The 21,407-nt window shown below is 35.3% G+C and overlaps 1 protein-coding gene across 1 annotated transcript; it reads right to left on the bottom strand.

Annotated features, from left to right (window-relative positions):
• Window positions 1–217: 217 nt before the first annotated feature.
• On the bottom strand, window positions 218–12,860 carry LOC149895463 (cholesterol 7-desaturase nvd-like). The gene is made up of 9 exons (XM_090118863.1): window positions 12,839–12,860; window positions 10,030–10,283; window positions 8,891–9,080; window positions 7,431–7,616; window positions 5,376–5,548; window positions 4,269–4,374; window positions 3,626–3,750; window positions 2,413–2,583; window positions 218–1,678 (listed from the first exon to the last, which is right to left on the bottom strand). The coding sequence occupies exons 2-9, from the start codon at window positions 10,279–10,281 to the stop codon at window positions 1,514–1,516; spliced, it is 1,368 nt and encodes a 455-aa protein (XP_089974989.1). The 5' UTR covers window positions 10,282–10,283; window positions 12,839–12,860; the 3' UTR covers window positions 218–1,513.
• Window positions 12,861–21,407: the final 8,547 nt, after the last annotated feature.

The raw sequence follows: 21,407 nt of genomic DNA, 5'->3' as shown, positions 1-21,407 counted from the left end.
TAACAAAATTGTCCAGGAATATAAAAGTTACTTAATGTAGTGTATATGTCGTTCGTGGACGATTTCTAAGAGTACCCGCGGCCCCGGCTAACTGCGCGGCTCGACGGAACACAGTGGGGTTTTAGTCGGTAAGAATCCGACATAACCCTTGGCTCCATCCCCGGGGGCCATGGGTATCTTTCGAAGATTTCCCCACTATAAAAAAAAAAAAAGTGTATATGTCGTGGCCATATCGTAAATTTGCTCATTTCATGAAATGACTGACCATTTCACGAAATGGTCGCATTTCGTGAAATGGTCAATTTAGTTTGGCCACATCATGATGTGGCTTGAGCAGATCAATGATAAGAAATCGTTTCACGATATGGCCAACTAAACTCGCGGTTTTTTCATGAAATGATCAAAATTATTTGATCATATCGTAAAATAGTTACATTAATCATTGGTAGAGGCGCTGCAAGTTCTGTGTTCATGTGATAAGATGGCGGCCGCTGGCGAAAATTTAATTATTCGCAGTTAAAAACTTCATATTATTCGTTTAATAACAATATGAAGAAAGTCATAGCAAAGAATTTACGACGGTTCGAGTACTATGGAAAATGTGGATATCTTATATGTATTGAAGAAATAATAATAGTTTAAAAAAACTAAAAAACACGCTTTTCATAGAAAACCGAACTAAAAAATAGAAAATTTTATCAAATTATTGTATTGTCATCGGTCCTCAATAAATCTACAAAGTTTGAACGAAATCTGGCCGTTTAAAGTGGGTCAAAATCGCGCCCAAAGAAGTCGGTTACAAACATACAGTCGGTTACAAACATACAGGTGAAGCTAATATAAAGCGTGTAAAAATGCGTCTTCAATAAAATAATTTAAGACGCATTTTTTCTTTTAGGGTAGGTACTTATATATTTATATATCCTAACTACTATAGTATTGTAATTGCTTGTTTTTTAAAAAGCGATCCGCTTCTGGCACTCGCCGGCCGCTGCCGCGGCACGCTCGCTTTGCCCGCTCGGCTCGTGCATTGTTTATCAAAGTCTAACCTAACCTAACCTAACTGTTTTTTATTGCAAAAACGATTCGCTTCTGGCATTCGCCGGCCGCTGTCGCGGCACTAACTTAAATGACATTAAACAAGTTTTTAGAATATTCTGAATTTTTTTAATATTTTATGGACTCTTTATATTTAAACGATCTGGCCAAATGTGGATGGCCAAATCGTGAAACGTTGACGATTTAACGATCTGATCAAACTATGTTGGCCATTTCATTAAATGCGACCATTTCGTGACCGTTCTTTCACTCGTTATCATGGTTACCCTTACCAGTCATAGCATCGCGCATAGTAACACTATGTTCGCTATAGAACTGCGCGAACCAGTCACAGAAGGCACGAACCGACTAATATCCATAACACTGCGTTACCATGGTAACCACTCCTTTAACTCTACGTTACCATGGTAACCATATCTGTTTCACTACGTTACCATGGTTACCAATAAAAAAGTCACCAATCCAACGGCTTAGTCATAGCATCGCGCATGGACACGCTATGTTCGCTATAGAACTGCGCGAACCAGTCACGGAAAGCCCGGATCGACTTGTCCGCCCGTACGTAAGGGGGTGAGCTGACATGCTTCTTGTTGTTCCAGATTACCACGTCACGTTCGAACTGCAAAGATAGAATTTAGATAATATACAATAACAACAAACTATTACACTCACAATCATATATACTTTAGACGATGCATTGACGTGCAATAAACAACTAAACTTAACAGAGCAAAACACAGTTATAAACATGTTATAAACAGAATAACATCCAGTACGGAAAATCTCTATAAAACGTTCGAAACACAAACAAACATGCGCATTGACGGCAATCCTAATCGCAGTGTTGCGTTCAATTTTTTAATGAACAAAACAAAATATCAATAACAATAAATAACAACTTTTTGGTTCCATTAATTTTATTTTATCGAAAAGGCCTTGGTTGCTTTACTGTTCGTTCTGTTTACTGTGGCATAACTAACTTATATTAGGCAGTTCACTGCGGTAAAAAGTAGCATACATCTCATTTGAATCGCACATAGCGATGGGAAACATTGACAAATACTGAGTTGATTGAAAAACAATCAAAATTGGAAAATGCCCAGTACCTAGGTACCTACTATATCTTCTATAAACATAAGTACATATTTTCCTTCCTGTTTACTGTCAAATTTCAATGTGTAAATATGTGCTTGCTATATGTTATATCAGTTATATATATTTGGTGTTTTTGTGTTTTGTTTACAACAAATGTTTTATTATTTCAAACAATCAAATACACGTTTGCATTTTAAAAATACTAGTTGTAATGATAATAACTAGTAACTAAATACTAATAGTCAAAAGTATTATTACCTGATAAGCCTCAGCCAATACAAGAACCGCGCCGAACAGCGCATTTCGAGCTGGCGAATATATTCGATGAACAACCTTCTGTAGCATTGGGCCTATTGGTGTAACAGATTGTATCACTACAGTGGAGCCGAAGATTGAGTTGAAATGGAGACGAACGTGGGCTGGACCGATCTGGGAAAACATAACAAGCAAAAGGTATAAAACTTATTATATACTATTGATTTAATATTTTTGTGGATGAATAGTTGTCAATGTAGTTGTCATTATTTCATGTCTGTAGTTCTGTACCTGTCGAATACTATAAAATGCCGCTTTCCTTTGAATCGTGGCTAGGGGCTCGGACGTTGTTTATACGACGTTTGACCCAACTACCCTCACTTTGCTAATAGCCGTTGACTTGCTGCGATTTGTTATCAACTACCTACATCAATTAGGTAGCTGTGTAGAATCGCAGTACATTCTTATTACATTCAAAATTATATTAAACCTAGCTCCGCGTATTATTTCTAATACTACTGATTATTTTTATTATTGAAAAAAAATAAGAAAAGGGTACAAAATAAGACGAATGGTCATTGGCGTACAATTAAGAACTACCTACACTCAAAATGAATCACGCTCAAAAAATTCAAAGCAAAACTCCTTTTAACTGGATTCAATTTTGTATTGTTTAAAAAATGAACGAACGGTGTATGCGCTAATAACTTTTTCAACGTATAAGTATATCACAGGCAATAATTATTATGTCTAACATTTTAGCATTTAGTGATTGATGAGAAGATAGTTTAAAAAGATTAAACGCTATGCAATTATCATTATTTTTAACAAAAAATAAAACTACCTTCACATTGTTTGAACTCAACTTTCAAACAACAAAAATCAGTATCAAAATCTTTTCACCAAGCCATAAGTTCTGAAGTACACAAAAAATACAGTCAAATTGACAGCCTCCTTCTTTTTTATGTCGATTGAAGAATAAACAGAGGTGATGAATGAATGAACAAGGGATGCTTGCCGGCCTTTAAGGTAGGAGTACGCTCTTTTCTTGAAGGTACCTAAGTCGTTACCGTTTGGAAATACCGCATCAGGAAGTTCGTTCCATAAGTTCGTTGTGCGCGGAAAGAAGCTTCTTTTGAAGAGCGCAGTCATCGACCGCCAAGAGTAAAGGTGGTGCGGGTGGTATTTGGAAATTGATGTTACAATCTCCACTCACCTGTTTAACAGAAATATTGAACGGGAATACATTATAGTTCATTATAATGTAGCTCTGATCGATTTTCATTTCAGCAACATGAGATTCATCCGACTTCATCCATTCTGTTCTCCAGATATGATGGCCTGAAATGGAAAAATATTACTTTAAACTTAATTTAAACCTAAACTAATACTTACACGCAAAATATTACTTGTACAAGAATACTAATTTATTGGCAATTTATTAAATTGATTGTTTGTTTGAATGCGCTAATCTCAGGAACTAATAGTCCGATTTGAAAAATTCTTCCGGTGTTAGATAGCCCATTTGTCGAGGAAGTCTATTATATAGGTCATATATATATCACTAGAGGTCCGCCCCGGCTTCGCCCGTGGTACATATTTCGCAATAAAAGGTAGCCTATGTCCTTTCTCGGGTATCAAAATATCTCCATACCAAATTTCATGCAAGTTGGTTCAGTAGTTTAGGCGTGATTGAGTAACAGACAGACAGACAGAGTTACTTTCGCATTTATAATATTAATAGTATGGATTATGCTAAGACCAACAGGACCGAAGCCATGCGGGTGAAACCGCGAAGCGCAGCTAGTAAATAATATCTGATAATAAATCGTCAATCTTGTTATGTGAGTGATACTTACCGACTATATTATTTAAAAACGGCATTTTGCCACCAATATCTGTCATAAATGATAGTTTATGGATAGAGTTGAGATGTGCTGCATCTGACGCATTCTCCGGGATATCCTGAGAAAAAGAACACTGATTGTAGAAAATTCGATATTAGGTTTAATGCGAATAAAATAAAATTTACGTATGGTGATGAACCTATTAGTACCTAATTATATTGTACTACTAGCTGTCCGCCCCGGCTTCGCCCGTGGTACATATTTACGTTTTCTCTACGTAAAAACCATCCTCGTACTTCAAGGAATATAATAAAAAAAGAATTATCGAAATCGGTTCAGCCGTTCTCGAGTTATGCGCTTACCAACACATTTTGCGATTCATTTTTATATATAAGAAGATATAGTTGTCAAATAATTATTTATATTTTGAAAATGCTGACAAACGATTCTTATTAAGAAAACCAGCTAAATTAATAAAAAAATCGAAATCAATGGGACCACACAACAACCACAGAACCTACACAACAAAAATACGAACAGACAGAAAACATGGAATTAATTTTAGTTTGATAAAAACTATTTTTAATAAAATTTAAATAAATGTTAAAGATTGTCATAACTAGCCCTGTTGGCTGTTTCATTTATATGCTCTAAAATCTAAATTAATCTATACTTATACTTATCTTAATATATATAAATCTCGTGTCACAATGTGTCCTCAATGGACTCCTAAACCACTTAACCGATTATAATAAAATTCGCACACCATGTGCAGTTCGATCCAAATTGAGAGATAGGATAGTTTAAACATGTAGGTACCACGGGCGAAGCCGGGGCGGACCACTAGTATATTATAAAGAGGAAAGGTTTGTAATTATGTATATATGTATTATGTATGTATGGTTTTCACTCATAAACTACTGGACCGATTACAATGAAATTTAGCACACATATAGAGGGTAACTTGGATTAACACATAGGATAGGTTTTATCCCGGAAATCCCACGGGAACGGGAACTATTCCGGTTTTTCTTTGTAAACGCGAGCGAAGCCGCGAGCGGAAAGCTAGTATTAAATAAAAATAGTAGTCCATGCACTTTTGATAACGAAATCACTTACGCGTATATGAGCGCTAATCAAGAACTCATTCCTGCCCCTATACCCCCAGGTCTTAGTCTCCTCCAGTTCTGGGACGGTCCACAGCGGGGGTCGTCCCTCTGCGTCATACCAGACCCAGACAGCCCCATCCGTTTCCATTGTCTGCCAGGTTTTTATTGATATTCCCTTTGGTACTGGAAGTAGACATAATTTTTAGTTTTCTATCAAATCAAATCAAATAAAATATACGAGCAAATAAACATATTTGATTTGATTATTTGCCACCATAATTATGATGATAAATTACCCAACCTGAAATATCTTTATCAAAAATAGAATTGTACATTTTATTGACCAGTATGCTAATAACTGATGTTATTTATTTATCCTATTAATATTATAAATGTGAAAGTTTGTATGGATAAACATCCACGTTACTCTTTCACGTAAAAACTACTGAACCGATTACAATGACATTTAGCACACATATAGAGGGTAACTTGGATTAACACATAGGATAGGTTTTATCCCGGAAATCCCACGGGAACGGGAACTATGCGGGTTTATCTTTCAAAATGCGGGCGAAGCCGCGGGCGGAAAGCTAGTATGTTTATATTTCAAATGTTGTTTTCGAGGGATTGGGTCTTATGAAAAGTAATTTTAGAAACTAACTATCTTTTAATTGTTACTGAATAAACATGTTTGATGTATGATTCTGATTCTGATTATGTATTCTCATTCTCATTCATATTTTATATATTTTTGTAATAACAATATCCATTAAAATCCATAACAAGACTCAAAATCACGCTGGAAACTTTTTCAAAGCATATATTCAAATCAAATCAAATCATTTATTTATTTCTCCTCACAATTCCCAATCTCAAAAATTAATCTTCATTCATAAAAAAATATCAAACATAAATTTATAAAGAATAGAAAAAATTCGATCACGAGGCGGGACTCGAACCCGCATCCTTCGCGCCATTCCGGGGCGGATGCCTGACCAACTCAGCCACTCGTGACCCGCCAGAGCAATCGAATTTATTCTATTCTTTCAGTTTTATGTGTCTGAAGGGACACACCGCGCGCCATCTATTGAGATGATTAACAACCATTTCAACCAATATGAATGTTGTTAATCATCTCAATAGATGGCGCGCGGTGTGTCCCTTCAGACACATAAAACTGAAAGAATAGAATAAATTCGATTGCTCTGGCGGGTCACGAGTGGCTGAGTTGGTCAGGCATCCGCCCCGGAATGGCGCGAAGGATGCGGGTTCGAGTCCCGCCTCGTGATCGAATTTTTTCTATTCTTTATAAATTTATATTTATAAAGCATTTGAATGCCATAAAACCAAAAATATAAATTCAAATATCAAACAATTAGCTGGAGTTGGAGGAGCTGGTGTCTGAAATGGGTTTTAACCGGTATCACAGATACCCTGCCCGAGGGCACCAAAATGGCAGAGGCAACCAAAATACAATTACAAAAATATGTTTCACATAATTCAAAAGTTTGTGGTTAGGTAGTGAGAACGACATATTATTATTGCACGCCTCATAAGCGAAGCGTTGAGGTGGGTACTACTGTCACTTCGCGCAAAACATCTGATTTTTCAAACTTAAAATGTCTTTATGTATCATACATTGCACTTGTAAGATAATACATACACACACATATTAAGAAAAAACACTATTTTTAACGTTCATGATATTTTTGATGTCATTTTTGTTATTTAAACTAGTTAAAAAACAGTTTAAAAAAGTTCTGTCTTGGACGTCCGTGTGTCTGTATGTGCGGATCCTTTTTCTTGTTAACACGATAGCGACCGAAATACTTTACAAATCGAGTCTTTTTTTTTCTCTTACGCTTGAGTATGCTCGGGAATAGAACCCTTTCATTTTTCAGGGTCTGATTCGATGTGGTTTAATTGTTATTAAATAAACAAAAATAATAATTAATAAATATTTATTAAAAAAAATTATGAGGCGTGCACTTTTGGATTTTCCAAATTATTATTTGGTATATTACAGGTTGAGCTAACAAATGCGTGTTAAATTGTTAATACTTACTATTCTTAATATCAGGTATGTATGAGCAGGCGCCATCTTCTCCAAATCTCCAATGATGAAAGGGGCACTCTATACAATTGCCCTTAACTGCCCCACCGATCCCCAAATTTGCCCCTAAGTGGGGGCAATATCCGTCGACCGCTCTCGCGACACCATCTTCACCACGGTAGACGCAAAATGTTTGCCCTGTAAAAATAACACGCGTGTTTATACGATGTTTTTCTTTTTAATCTATGTTTATTTAGAGATTTTTGTCCAAAAGGACGATGCCAATCCCATCGTACCTTGTACAAATATATGTTACACTTAAAATTTATATTAGTTACACTTTAAAATTTAAAGTTGAATAGCATTCTAGCTGCATCAGAGTGTGGTGCAGCTAGAATGCTATGATATACACCAACATTCATAGAATTTATTTTAAAAAATTCGTCAGCAAGCATAGAGGTATTATTATAGAGAGGACACCACGAACAAAATCTGTGCGACAAGCGCGGCGGCACGGGGCGGCTAGTGAGTCATACACTTTGTAGATATTCTGCCTCTTATTACTTATAAATTAAAACCAATCAATGTAACAAATAAATGTTGTTTATCTTATTAAAAAATATGAATAAACTTATCAATTAAAACCAATTAAAACCAATGTAACAAAAAAAATTGTTTGAGACGATTGACTCTAACTCGTGTTACAAAAAGTGTACTTAGTAGCGATGGCCTCTCTAGTACGTAGTACATAGTAACTCAGTGTCAGCAAGTCCTTTCTTTTACCATCATTCCGAACACACTCCAATCTCCATGAGGTAGTGTTGACCATCGTCATATTTGAATTTAAATTTCATTGTAATTTTATGATCCGCCTACTAAAATGCCAAGTAAATTAGATCTGTATGTGTATACTGTATCGTATACTATGTACTATAATTGGTTGAATAATTATTTAAATTAATAATTTATTTCAATGAGTTTTTTCGTCACACGACAGAACTTCCATATTCTAATCGAAATCAAGTAAAATATGTATGTAACCGATACGTTACAACTTACAACCGCCATCCGCCAGAGAATGTTCCATCAAAACATATCCAGTTGTTTCAGACAATAATCGCAATAAACAGACGGACACACATACGAATTCAAAAAATGTAATATTGGCATGCATAATACATAAATCCATATGCATTTAAAAAGATGCGATTTTATTTATTTACTAGCGGTCCGCCCCGGCTTCGCCCGTGGTACATAATTACGTTTTCTCTACATAAGAACCATCCTCGTACTTCAAGGAATATAATAAAAAAACAATTATCGAAATCGATTCAGCCGTTCTCGAGTTATGCGCTTACCAACACATTTTGCGATTCATTTTTATATATAAAGGATGAACATAGGTATCGATCATACATTATTGTAACATGACAGCAGATATTCCACTTTATCCATAGCTAAATAAAACTTACCCAATGCGTCCACAGACGACACCCCTCCAATCTTCAAATCCCTCCCCTCTATTATCGCATACCAGCCATTAGGATATGGAGGGGGTATCTTATACCCCAGGGGACGGTTCGCTTGAGCCCTGGTTATGTGAAGGTCTCTATCCACCCCCTTTATGTAAGGGATGTGGCTGAATCCTATGTCGGTTAATTCCTGGAATATAAGAAACAAGCATTATTATTGTGAAAACAATCTGTTAATTTATGTAGGTAGCACTAGCTTTCCGCCCGCGGCTTCGCCCGCGTTTTCAAAGAAAAACCCGCATAGTTCCCCGTCCCGTGGGATTTCCGGGATAGAACCTATCCTATGTGTTAATCCAAGTTACCCTCTATATATGTAGGTAGTAAATTTTATTTTAATCGGTTCAGTAGTATTACTTTTTGACATGTATTTAAAAACAAAAAAATTACTTGATCTATGAATTGTTTGAATTGTTTGAATGAATTGTTGATAATTTAATCTTTGACTGCCATAGTTTCTAAGATACTTTACTAATTGTTAGACATAATTTATTGTTATACTGTGATGGAATGTAACGTATTGTATTTTATGTGATTGAATGTTATGTAGGTATTTATTGATTTAACTATATTTTAAGTGATTTAGTGTACTGTACTTAGCTATATTGATGTGATATTTATCTGTAGGTACTATGATTAATTAGATTCAACTTATTTTATGACATGTATTTTTGGAAATTATTTTACTTGATCTATGAATTGTGCTAATTAATGTAATTTTTAATAATTTTTTTTCCCTCAACTATGCTGTGTGCATACAATTAATTGGTTGGCATTTCACCGCAACATGTAATTAAATTTGTGTTTATCGAGGCAAAATTGTCAGCTGTGGTGTGCACCTTATTAAATAAATAAATAAATATTCGCGTGAAAGAGTAACAAACTTACACATACATCCATCCTCATAAACTTTCGCATTTATAATATTAGTAGGATATAATATCACTACATATATAAATGCCTAAACTGCTGAACAGATTTGGATGAAGTTTGTTAAAAAGATAGTTTCAGTTTTTCTAAGGTCTAAAAGCATTGTGGGCGAACAGCTAATACATAAGTAAAATAATAAATAAATAACTTACCCGTATAACAACTCCAGGATTCCAATACGCTCTATAGATGCCATATAAAATAGCGGCCAATATCACAGACAACAGAATAACACTCGAATATTTATACGTCATTTCAAAAACAGCCAGTACCAATGTCCAAGTCAAATTTAAGAAAAATAAAAACATCTCCTCTGCTTCCCATTTAAAAATATGACATTGGTTTGCGCGCGCATTTTCAATCTGTATTCCATGGTCCGCCATTTTGAATGCTCCGTCCGCCATGGCTGTTGAAAAATAATGATATTCAAAACTGCGTGATCATCAAATACTTCCCTCATATTTAATTATATAATGACCATTTATTGGATATACCAAATTGCAAATTTTATGTGTGTCACTGTTACAAAAAAACAAGTTGTTTCAATTGGAATTTTGAAGAAAACAATTATAAATTGATGTTTAAACGGTGTAATTTTTAGGGTTCCGTACATAAGGTGTAAAAACGATACCCTATTACTGAGACTTCCCTGTCTGTTTATCAGTCCGTCCGTTCGTATGTCATCAGACTGAATCTTATAAACCATGAATATAGACAGTTGAAATTTTCAGAGATGATATATTTCTGTGTGATAACAACAAATACTTTTTTTCTATTCTTTATAAATTTATATTAAATTTATAACAAATCTACACTAATATTATAAAGAGGAAAACTTTGTTTGTTTGTTTGTTTGTTTGTTTGATTGTAATGAATAGGCTCATAAACTACTGGACCGATTTTGATGAAATTTGGCACAGATAATCTTTAGACCCTCAGAAAGAACATAGGCTACCTTTTATTGCGAAATATGTACCACGGGCGAAGCCGGGGCGGACCGCTAGTACTTAATAAAAAGAAAGTTAACGTGCAATGATTGACGGTTGGTCTTGAATGGTTACCAATTTTTTTGCAATTTCTCTACAATAGCTAATAATATTATGTACGGAACCCAAAGCGTCGCGATTCCGACTCACACTTGGTCGATTTGTTTTTATTTATTCAGTTTCAGTAGGTTTTTAATTATTATAACTAATTTTTAATATGTTTCAAAATTCGATAAAATCAATCTTATAAAACCTCATTCGTCTCAATCGTGCAAAAAGGTAGCTGAAAATCAGTATTCAATATAAAATATTCATAATGTCCGTTGGTTTGTCACGTTGTTGCTGAACTGTAGAAAGTATGAATTTTGATGTCTATGTCTATTTGATGTATATGTCTATGTCTATATTCGTAATATATGGAAACATTTGTCTGTTTGTAACGGTTTTTGAAAATTGTTTCACCAACAGAAAACTGCGTCTTTACTAAATAATATAAGCTATATAGGTAATATTTGTCAACCCGGGTGAGGCCGGGAAACACAGCTAGTTCGTCTATATAAATATTATAAAGCTGAAGAGATTGTTTGAACGCGCTAACCTCGGTAATTATTGGTCCGTTTTCAAAAATTCTTGCACAGTTGGACATGTACGTGATCCCTGAGTGCTTTCGGCAATAATATCTATGTGTTATATCACAGTATTGTAATACTGTGGTTATATTATGTAACAATAGATGAATTCACAGCTTCCAGCAGTACTACAGTACTCTCTATCGATAGTTAAGCAGCCCCCCTAGTCAAGTGGCTTTCTGTTAGCGTAGCGTTCAATAGAATAGACTACGAATGTATGAGATTGACGTAGGCTGTAGATAAACGTATCTACAGCTTACGTCAATCTCATACATTCGTAGTCTATTCTATTGAACGCTACGCTAACAGAAAGCCACTTGACTAGGGGGGCTGTATAGCTTAACTATCGATTAAAATGAAAATTAATGTAGGATTAAGGAAAGTACATAAAACATAACGCCAAACAGTGTCGAATTACCTATCAGGGAATGTCATTGGTATCCTATCTTACTTATAATATTATAAATGCGAAAGTTTGTGAGGATGTGTATGTGTGTGTGTGTGTGTTTGTTACTCTTTCACGCAAATACTACTGAACCGATTACAATTAAATTTAGCACACATATAGAGGGTTACTTGGATTAACACATAGGATAGGTTTTATCCCGGAAATCTCACGGGAACGTGAACTATGCGGGTTTTCCTTTGAAAACGCGGGCGAAGCCGCGTGCGGAAATCTAGTCAACCGTAAATATAAGTAATTTTTAAAATAGTATACCTAGATGTTGTTTGATTATTAATAATTTAAACTTTATTGATCTTTAAAACAGCGCCAAAACTTGTTATGAGGAATGCATATTAAATTCAAAATGGCGCCTCATGAAATGACAGCTGACACGTAAAATAAGCACGCGTGTAAAGTTTCAGCATTATCGGTCAAGGTTAGTTTAAACACTACTACTATTTTTTATCTACAAACTTACTAACATACTAACTAACTAAATTGTTAGGTAACAATTTTGTTGTAGTCTCATTCATTAGTTTTCCGCACTAACTTACTAAAAAATTCATATACATTGCTGACTAAGAAACTTTCATAAACAATTGAATAAATAGGAAAAGTAAATCTTATATATAAAATTCTCGTGTCACAATGTTAGTCTGCATACTCCTCCGAAACGGGTGGACCGATTCTCATGAAATTTTCTGTGCATATCGGGTAAGTCTGAGAATCGGCCAACATCTATTTTTCATATGTACCACGGGCGAAGCCGGGGCGGACCGCTAGTAATATATAAAGAATGTTTTAAATTTTAATGAATAAGTATGTAACTACATCTTTCTGAATAAAATGCTGTATCATTGAGTAACTATGTACTGCGTTAATAATATGTCAATACGTATACTTACTACGTCAATGAGTAGACTACATTACTACGAATTTCAAAGCTACCCTGGGGCCTTAGACAAAGTAACAATTGAAAAACGATAACGAAGTTAGAAAAGGCAAAAATGTATGGGATTGACATACGCCGCGTTAGATCACGTGGTCTATCTAATGTCAATCCCATACATTTTTCCTTTTCTAACTTCGTTATCGTTTTTTAATTGATACTTTGTCTACGGGCCCTGTAATCTTATCTAAAAATAAATACATGTAAATAAGAAGGTATAACATAAAAAGGGCTTGTAAAACCAAACTAAGATCGGTCGAGTCAACGCAAAAAGCGAAAAGGGTTAAATTAACAAAGTCGGGCACAGTCTCGTATACTGTATCCCAAATACCTAAACAGGGCGATTCGTCCTCCCAGTAACCCGCACGTATTAGCGGGCGGCGCCAGCAACCTGCTGCAGAGGACGAATCGTTCTGCCCCCCTAGTCAAGTGGCTTTCTGTTATGGCGGCTGTACACACTCGCCGAGACACACCGAGACAGGCCGAGAACGAGTATGTACACGGTGCATTCGTCTTGTCTCGCTCTCTCGTGTCTCGCCTCGGTTGTCTCGGTCTCTGGTCGGTTTTTTGCGCCCGAGTCAAAGGGTCTCGTTGAGTCTCGCCGCTCGCGAGGAAAATGAGAGCGAGCATGTACACACTCGTTCATGGAAGTTTTAATATTTATTTACCTGTTTCTACTGCGGTGCATAGTAATCATCCACCATCTTCTTTTTCTCCATGGTTTGAGAATTTTTTGTTGTGTGTACAGCCGCGGTTAGCGTAGCGACGTAAGCTGTAGATACGGTATCTACAGCTTACGTCAATCTCATACATTCGTAGTCTATTCTATTGACCGCTACGCTAACAGAAAGCCACTTGATTAGGGGGGCTGAACAGCATCCCCCACGCAGCCTCCTAACGGAGGCCGCGTGTGTGAACGAGAAGACCTCGTCGTCAACTCATGAAATTATTGTATTTTCACCGATTTTGAATAGATATTAATTCATCAACAGGAAGGTTTATTTATTTATTTATTTATAATACTTCATTGTACAAAACAATATAGGAAATTTGGTACAAATTAGTGAGGTACAAAAATTTTGCACAATAGGCGGCCTTATTGCTACACAGCAATCTCTGCCAGGCTAGGTTATAGTATTCCCTACTTTAATTTTGTACGGTGTATGTATTCCGGAATACTGATATATACCTACTCTTGAACAAACAGACAGCAGAATCAACACGCAGGTAAAACAATTTTTTATTACAAATATTCCCATCCATATACACATACATATATATTTTCATTCATATATAATATATACGCCCTATATCTATCTGATTTAGTGACATATCACACTAGCGGATTGCGAGCGGTTTCAAAGCGGAGCGGGTGCGCAACGAATACGTTGCGGGCGCGCAACGAACACGCCGCGGTTGCGCAGCGAATTCGTTGCGGACGCGTCATTTTGTATACTCTCGCACAAAAGCCAGCCCTTCCGCCTTGCCTAACTTCCATTCAATATTTCCATCGTTTCTGTAGCACTCAATTTTTTAACCGTACTGTGGAAATGCACTTACTTAACAGTTAACTAAAGATGTAATAACAACTGGAGTTGTTAAAAAAAGGTGCTATAAAATTGAATTACTAGGACTTTTAGAATGTACCATACATTCCAAAAGTATGTAACGACTGACCAGTATAATCTCTCCCATAGCAACGTATGTTATAAAGAGATTTTGTGAACCTAATTATGAGCAAAGTGATAGTGAGTTGCTGGTTGCTTGATAAAATTTTCTATTCACTGCTATTTATCTAATAATAAGATAGCCCTGTTTTAGTTAAGGAGCTTTAACATTTATTTCACTAATGAACTTTCTTAATGAGCAATTAAGTTATCTGATTGCATTTCGACCAAGATTTAATAGATAAAACAATACCCTAAACATTAACATGTTATGAAACTCGTAAAAAATAATGATCTCATAATTATTATACTATCACAAGTTATAAGTAACAACCAGCACGGATTCCATTTTGTTAATGAGTGTACATGACTGCGACGTAAACGTTGCGCATCTGCCACGCGTCCGCAACGAATTCGCTGCGCAACCGCAACGTATTCGTTGCGCACCCGCTCCGCTTTGAAACCGCTCGCAATCCGCTAGTGTGATATGTCACTTATTTAAATATCTATGTAAGAGCCGATTTTTCAATGCTTGGATAAAATTTATTCGTCGAATAATGTATAAAACTGCCATTTTAAAAACGTATTCTAATTGCCCGTATTTGACAGTTTACGTGACATTTTAATATTATCGTGTAATACTTTATTGGACGGATAAGTTTTATCCAACCATTGAAAAATCGGCCCTTAGTATAATAATATTGTTTATTTTGTTTTATAATATACTAGCGGTCCGCCCCGGCTTCGCCCGTGGTACATATTTACGTTTTCTCTACATAAAAACCATCCTCGTACTTCAAGGAATATAATAAAAAAAGAATTATCGAAATCGGTACAGCCGTTCTCGAGTTATGCGCTTACCAACACATTTTGCGATTCATTTTTATATATAAAGAAGATATATGCATATTATATCATGTACACAATATGTAGACGTATTTATAAATTTTTACCTTTATTGATAGGAACAGTTATAGATGTAATTTTATTTTATTATAAGTATTTATATAAATGTAGGACCTCGGAAATACGCGGGCAGACTGAAAATCAGCGCTGTTCGGGTGTTAGCCCACAGCATGGCTGAGTCTGTTCCGATTGCCTAATACGTGTTTACTTTTAAGTTAAGTTAGTCTAAGTTTTTGTTGGCAATAAAGCTTTTTTTCTTTCTTTCTTCTTTGATATGTAGGTATAAAATCTTTTTAGTTGATATTATTATTACTATACGACGCGCCATGAAATAATTTTTCTTTCGTGTCACATTTACGACCAACATTAAATTTTTGTAATTTATTTACCACTAGGTAGTAGTTATTGTAAAACGGTCTATAACATACACGTAAATTAAAAAATGATATTTATTCATAGCGCTTGTCACAGGCATAACTAGTTTATTTGTTTTGTAGTTACAAATAGACAAACAAAATTATCCCTACTTTTAATATTATAAATGCGAAAGTAACTCTGTCTGTCTGTCTGTTACGCTTTCCCGTTTAAACCTCTCAACCGATTTTGATTAAATTTGGCATAGACAATCTTTAGACCCTGAGAAAAAACAAAGGCTACCTTTTATCAAAACACCACACGGGCGAAGCCTTGGGCGGAAGCTAGTTTTATATAATATGTATAAATGCGGAAACGTGTCCGCTTACTGGCGCCAATTATTTTATTATGACTATTATTTCATTATAAAAACATAGATATAGTATTTCTAGACAGCTATTTGTAATACCTAGTGCTTATTATCAACAATTATTGCATTTTTTGTTCTTCATATAGAACTTGAAAACTTCAAAAAAAGGAGAAAGTTCCTTCTAAATTAGATAGTATACTTTTTAAGCTATTGCATAGCTTCTATCGCGGGCCTTGAGCGCGGGGACCGAATCCAGAAATTCCGTAACGAAAAAACCTCACGCTCCCCACTCCGACGGACACGGAGGTGTGGCTTGAAGGCATAACATGCAATAGCTTTACCGCGGCAGTCCCCGAGTGACACACGTCTTTTTTTAATCTATACTTGATATTATAAAGCTGAAGAGTTTGTTTGTTTGAACGCGCTAATCTCGGGAACTACTGGTCCGATTTGAAAAATTATTTCACTGTTGTTATTTCACAGACCATTTATCGAGGAAGGCAATAGGCTATATGTCATCACGCTAAGACCAACAGGAGGTGAGCACTGCGGGTAAAACCGCGGAGCACAACTAGTGCATACTTCATACACATATCAAGGATCGGTGAAAATGCAATAATTTAACGAGTTATTTTTTCAGCTTCTATTATATAATATTTATCTTCAAAATGAGAATGATGCAATATTTCAAGTTTCATAAATTAGTTTGTACTTTGTACTATAGGTATTTCTATCAATAATTTTTTGATTAGTTGTATTTATTGATTAGTTTATAAGTTAATCTCATGATTAATCGATCGATCGAATCGATCTCATGATCGATTTAAAAAATTATTGTACCATTAAAAAGTTACATCTTTACTGCGTAACATGAGCTAAATTTATATCCTTATTCTTTCTAGTAATTAAAAAAAATATTAATTTTAATACATGGTACATTTCGCTGTCAGTCGTCGTTCAATTTTACCCGCATTGCTCCGCTCCTATTGGCCTTATCGTGATGATATACAGCCTATAATAGCCTTCCTCGATAAATAGTCTATCTAACAGTGAAATAATTTTTCAAATCGTGGTTCCTGAGATTCGCGCGATCAAACAAACTCTTCAGCTTTTGTATATAAATTAACTAGGTTTCCGCCTGCGGCTTCGCCCGCGCAGTCAAAGAAAAACCCGCATAGTTCCCGTTCCCGTGGGATTTCCGGGATTACATCATTTCCCGGGATAAAAAGTAGCCTATCTCCTTTCTCGGGTATCAAAATATCTCCATACCAAATTTCATGAAAATTGGTTCAGTAGTTTAGGCGTGATTGAGTAACAGACAGACAGACAGAGTTACTTTCGCATTTATAATATTAGTATGGATTATTTATTAAAATATATGGCCTACATATTCAGCTGATGTTACAAGGCCAAACAATAAAAACATAGGTGTTAAATGTCTTGTTATATGAGTAGGTAGATTCATGGAAAACACCTAGTATTTCTGAGAATTTTACACCTAACTGAATTACTGAATACCATAACGCTGACATCATTTTACAGTATTTTGTGACAGGCGCCATTATAGTTTTTATTTATTATGAAAATTATGATTATGATTACGATTATGAAAAAGGGTGTAAAGTTTTTAATTTTTTTTTTCAATTTCGTTAAATGTTTTTATCGAACGAACGAATGCTCATTATAACCCCACAGTCAATTTCTTAGGCCGGCCATACATCAGTTCACACATCAGTTTTACCTAATAAATTATATACTAAAACCTACTTCGACAATCCCTCTATCTATTAAAAAAACTGCATCATTTTAAAGATTTAAACATACATAGGGATATATCATATAGGGACAGAGAAAGCGACTTTGTTACACGCTTTATATTAGCTTCACCTGTATGTTTGTAACCGACTTCTTTGGGCGCGATTTTGACCCACTTTAAACGGCCAGATTTCGTTCAAACTTTGTAGATTTATTGAGGACCGATGACAATACACTAATTTGATAAAATTTTCTATTTTTTAGTTCGGTTTTCTATAAAAAGCGTGTTTTTTAGTTTTTTTAAACTACATACTATTTTATGTAAGATACATTTTCACTTCAGAACAGCTGAACGTTACCTACTGTATAATTATAGACTACTAGCTTTCCGCCCGCGGTTTGGCCCGCGTTTTCAAAGAAAAACGCGCATAGTTTCCGTTCCCGAGGGATTTCCGGGATGAAACCTATCATATCTCTCAATTTGGATCGAACTGCACATGATGTGCGAATTTTATTATAATCGGTTAAGTGGTTTAGGAGTCTATTGAGGACAAACATTGTGACACGAGATTTATATATATTAAGAGATGATCCACGTGCAAACTGAAATTATTTACACGATGTAGAAGCAAACCTATTAAAAATAATGCTTATGTTCGCAAAGTAAATACATACTTATTATTGTAATAATTTATTTATATATACAGTACTAGCTTACCGCCCGCGGCTTCGCCCGCGTATTCAAAGAAAAATCCGCATAGGTCCTGTTCCCGTGTGATTTCCGGGATAAAACCTATCCTATCGCCGAAAGCTTGTTTTCTATAAAATGAAAATGAGCGCGAAACTCGAGCACGGCTGATCCGATTTCGGTAATTCTTTGAAATCATAAACATGGACCACGGGCGAAGCCGCGGTGGGCCGCTAGTTTTAGATAATAGTAATACTAAAATACAATTAAAAACTTACCCAACATAGAAGTGACCACTACAAGATTAGGTTTTAAACTGACGCCATGTCAGATCAGGAACGCTATATATTTAAATTTTAAATTTTCATATTTGAATTGCCGTATAATTTTGAGGGCTGCTTATGTTCTATAGCAGAGGGTTCAGGAGGGTTGCTAGGGGCAAAAAAAGATGTATTATTCAGTGCTGTGTTTGAATAAAAATAACTACGTTAAAAAAAACCGACTTCAAAAACGGAAAAGTAAAAAATAACAAAGATTTGCAAAGCAAATGTAATATTTACCGGCTTAATATAGTGCTTGTCACCGACGTCAAACCTATTTAATAAATAGTACATCAAAATAATACGCAACGAGCCTATTATCTAATAATGCAATAATTTGATGTTCCTTCATTTTAGGCGACTATTAATAATTATGATTATTTTTCCGACCCAAATATCGACCAATAGAATTGCACCATTCGACGTCACGTGGTACAACCTACATGGTATTATAACTATACTGATAATTTTTTGAAAATTTTCTCTGGTCGTTGACGTCAAACTGACAGGTTGAATTCAATTGTGAAATTTTTGGCCGACATTTGGGACGGAAAAATAATCTCCCGAATACCACACGAGCTTCAAAATTATCTGGCATTTCCCTCAAGGTTCCCTGCAAACAAATAAAGTCGTCAAGTTTTTCAGGAAAAATCACTTGCGCTTCGCGCTCGTGATTTTTTAACCTTGACTAAAAACTTGACTCCTTCATTTGTTTGCAACGAACCTATCGGAAAATACCCGATAATTTTGAAGCTCTTGTGGTATTATAAGTGAATAATGACCACTTAAATTTACGCGTGAGCATAGAATGCATTTGTCCCTTACCCGGTAGGCGGTACCCTTCTAGGGACTTCACTACCTTTGGTTCATGGTTTTCATGTTTACAATAATTGAATTTTTTACTACATTTACTGCAATACCTATTCCACAAATTGTATGTTATAAAATATAATATTTCCTTATAAATTATATTTCCAAAGCAAGCGTTTGAAAATTATTTATCCTTTATTTGTGGAGAGGCACAAACATTCAAATTCAATACAAATACAATACACACAGACACAGACACAGACACAGACACAGACACAGACATAGACACAGACACAAACACAAACACAAACACAAACACGTACACAAACACGTACACAAACACGTACACGTACACGTACACGTACACGTACACGTACACGTACACGTACACGTACACGTACATTTACAAGTACACGTACACGTACACGTACACGTACACGTACACGTACACGTACACGTACACGTACACGTACACATACACATACACATACACATACACAAACAAAACAACAAATTCAAAATCAAATTATTTGCTAGAATGTAGTTATATTTTTACAAATTACATTGTTATATCGCTAATACATTCTACCCACTATCTGGGTGTGCAAAAATTTTTGAAGTGAAACTTCTTTATCGGGGTTGGATTTATCGGGGTTGGACAAAAATTTAGTGTAACATTTTTGCGTTACGCCGTACGAGTGACATTTTTGCGTTACGCCGTAAGCGTGACATTTTTGCGTTACGCCATACTCGTGACATTTTTAAGGTCATAAAGAAGTTTCACTTCTTACGTGTGTACTCTAGTACACGCATACATTTTTTTTTTACTTAATATCATTGGTTCCAAACCAATTCCTTTGTGACATAATAGTGCTATCCACCAGTAATGTGCGAAGTTGTGTAGCGAGGAATGTGTTTAAAAAAAATATTTAGTTTGAAGTGGTTATTTACATTTGTTTATTGAAGTGAAACTTCTTTAACGGGGTTGGAAAAAAAATTAGTGTAACATTTTTTGATTTTTCGTTACGCGTGACAATTTTCCGTTACGCGCCATCTTTTTCTTATCCCTAGCACGCGATTCAACGTATTTCTGTAAAGTTGCATAATATAGTAAATTATTTTTTGAAAAATAAGGTCATAAAGAAGTTTCACTTCTTACGTGTGTACACTAGTACACGCACACATTTTTTTCAAACTTCGCTACACATCGTCGCACATTATTTGTGGAAAAGCACGATTATACGCAGGTAAAGATTACATAAATGATAAAAGAGGGTATATTATCTATTCTAGTTTATTTGTCCCAAATTCACGGCCACTTTATATTAGTCCCGAGAAAGATTTCACTTACAAATGATTCTCTGACGTAAAGTGCATGATACATCTAAGTTATGAATCGATTATGATAACGTAAAAACAATTATGTGTATTTTTACTTTGAAAAATGTTTCTGCTAATAATTCAAATATGTACTTACCAATCTATTATACTAATACATATTATAAAGCTGAAGACTTTGTTTGTTTGTTTGAACGCACTAATCGCGGGAACTACTGGTCTTTTTTGAAAAATTCTTTCGGTGTTAGTCCATTTATCAGAAAGGCTAGGTATAGGGCATACGCTATAAATTATAATATTATATCATCACGCT

Source organism: Colias eurytheme, chromosome 31 (assembly GCF_061535395.1).
Source record: "Colias eurytheme isolate Ceu_HAF_F1 chromosome 31, ilColEury1 Martin Lab GWU primary, whole genome shotgun sequence".
NCBI classification, from domain to species: domain Eukaryota; kingdom Metazoa; phylum Arthropoda; class Insecta; order Lepidoptera; family Pieridae; genus Colias; species Colias eurytheme.
The sequence above is the reverse complement of the archived record's forward strand: the minus strand, read 5'-3'. Positions and strand labels throughout refer to the sequence as shown.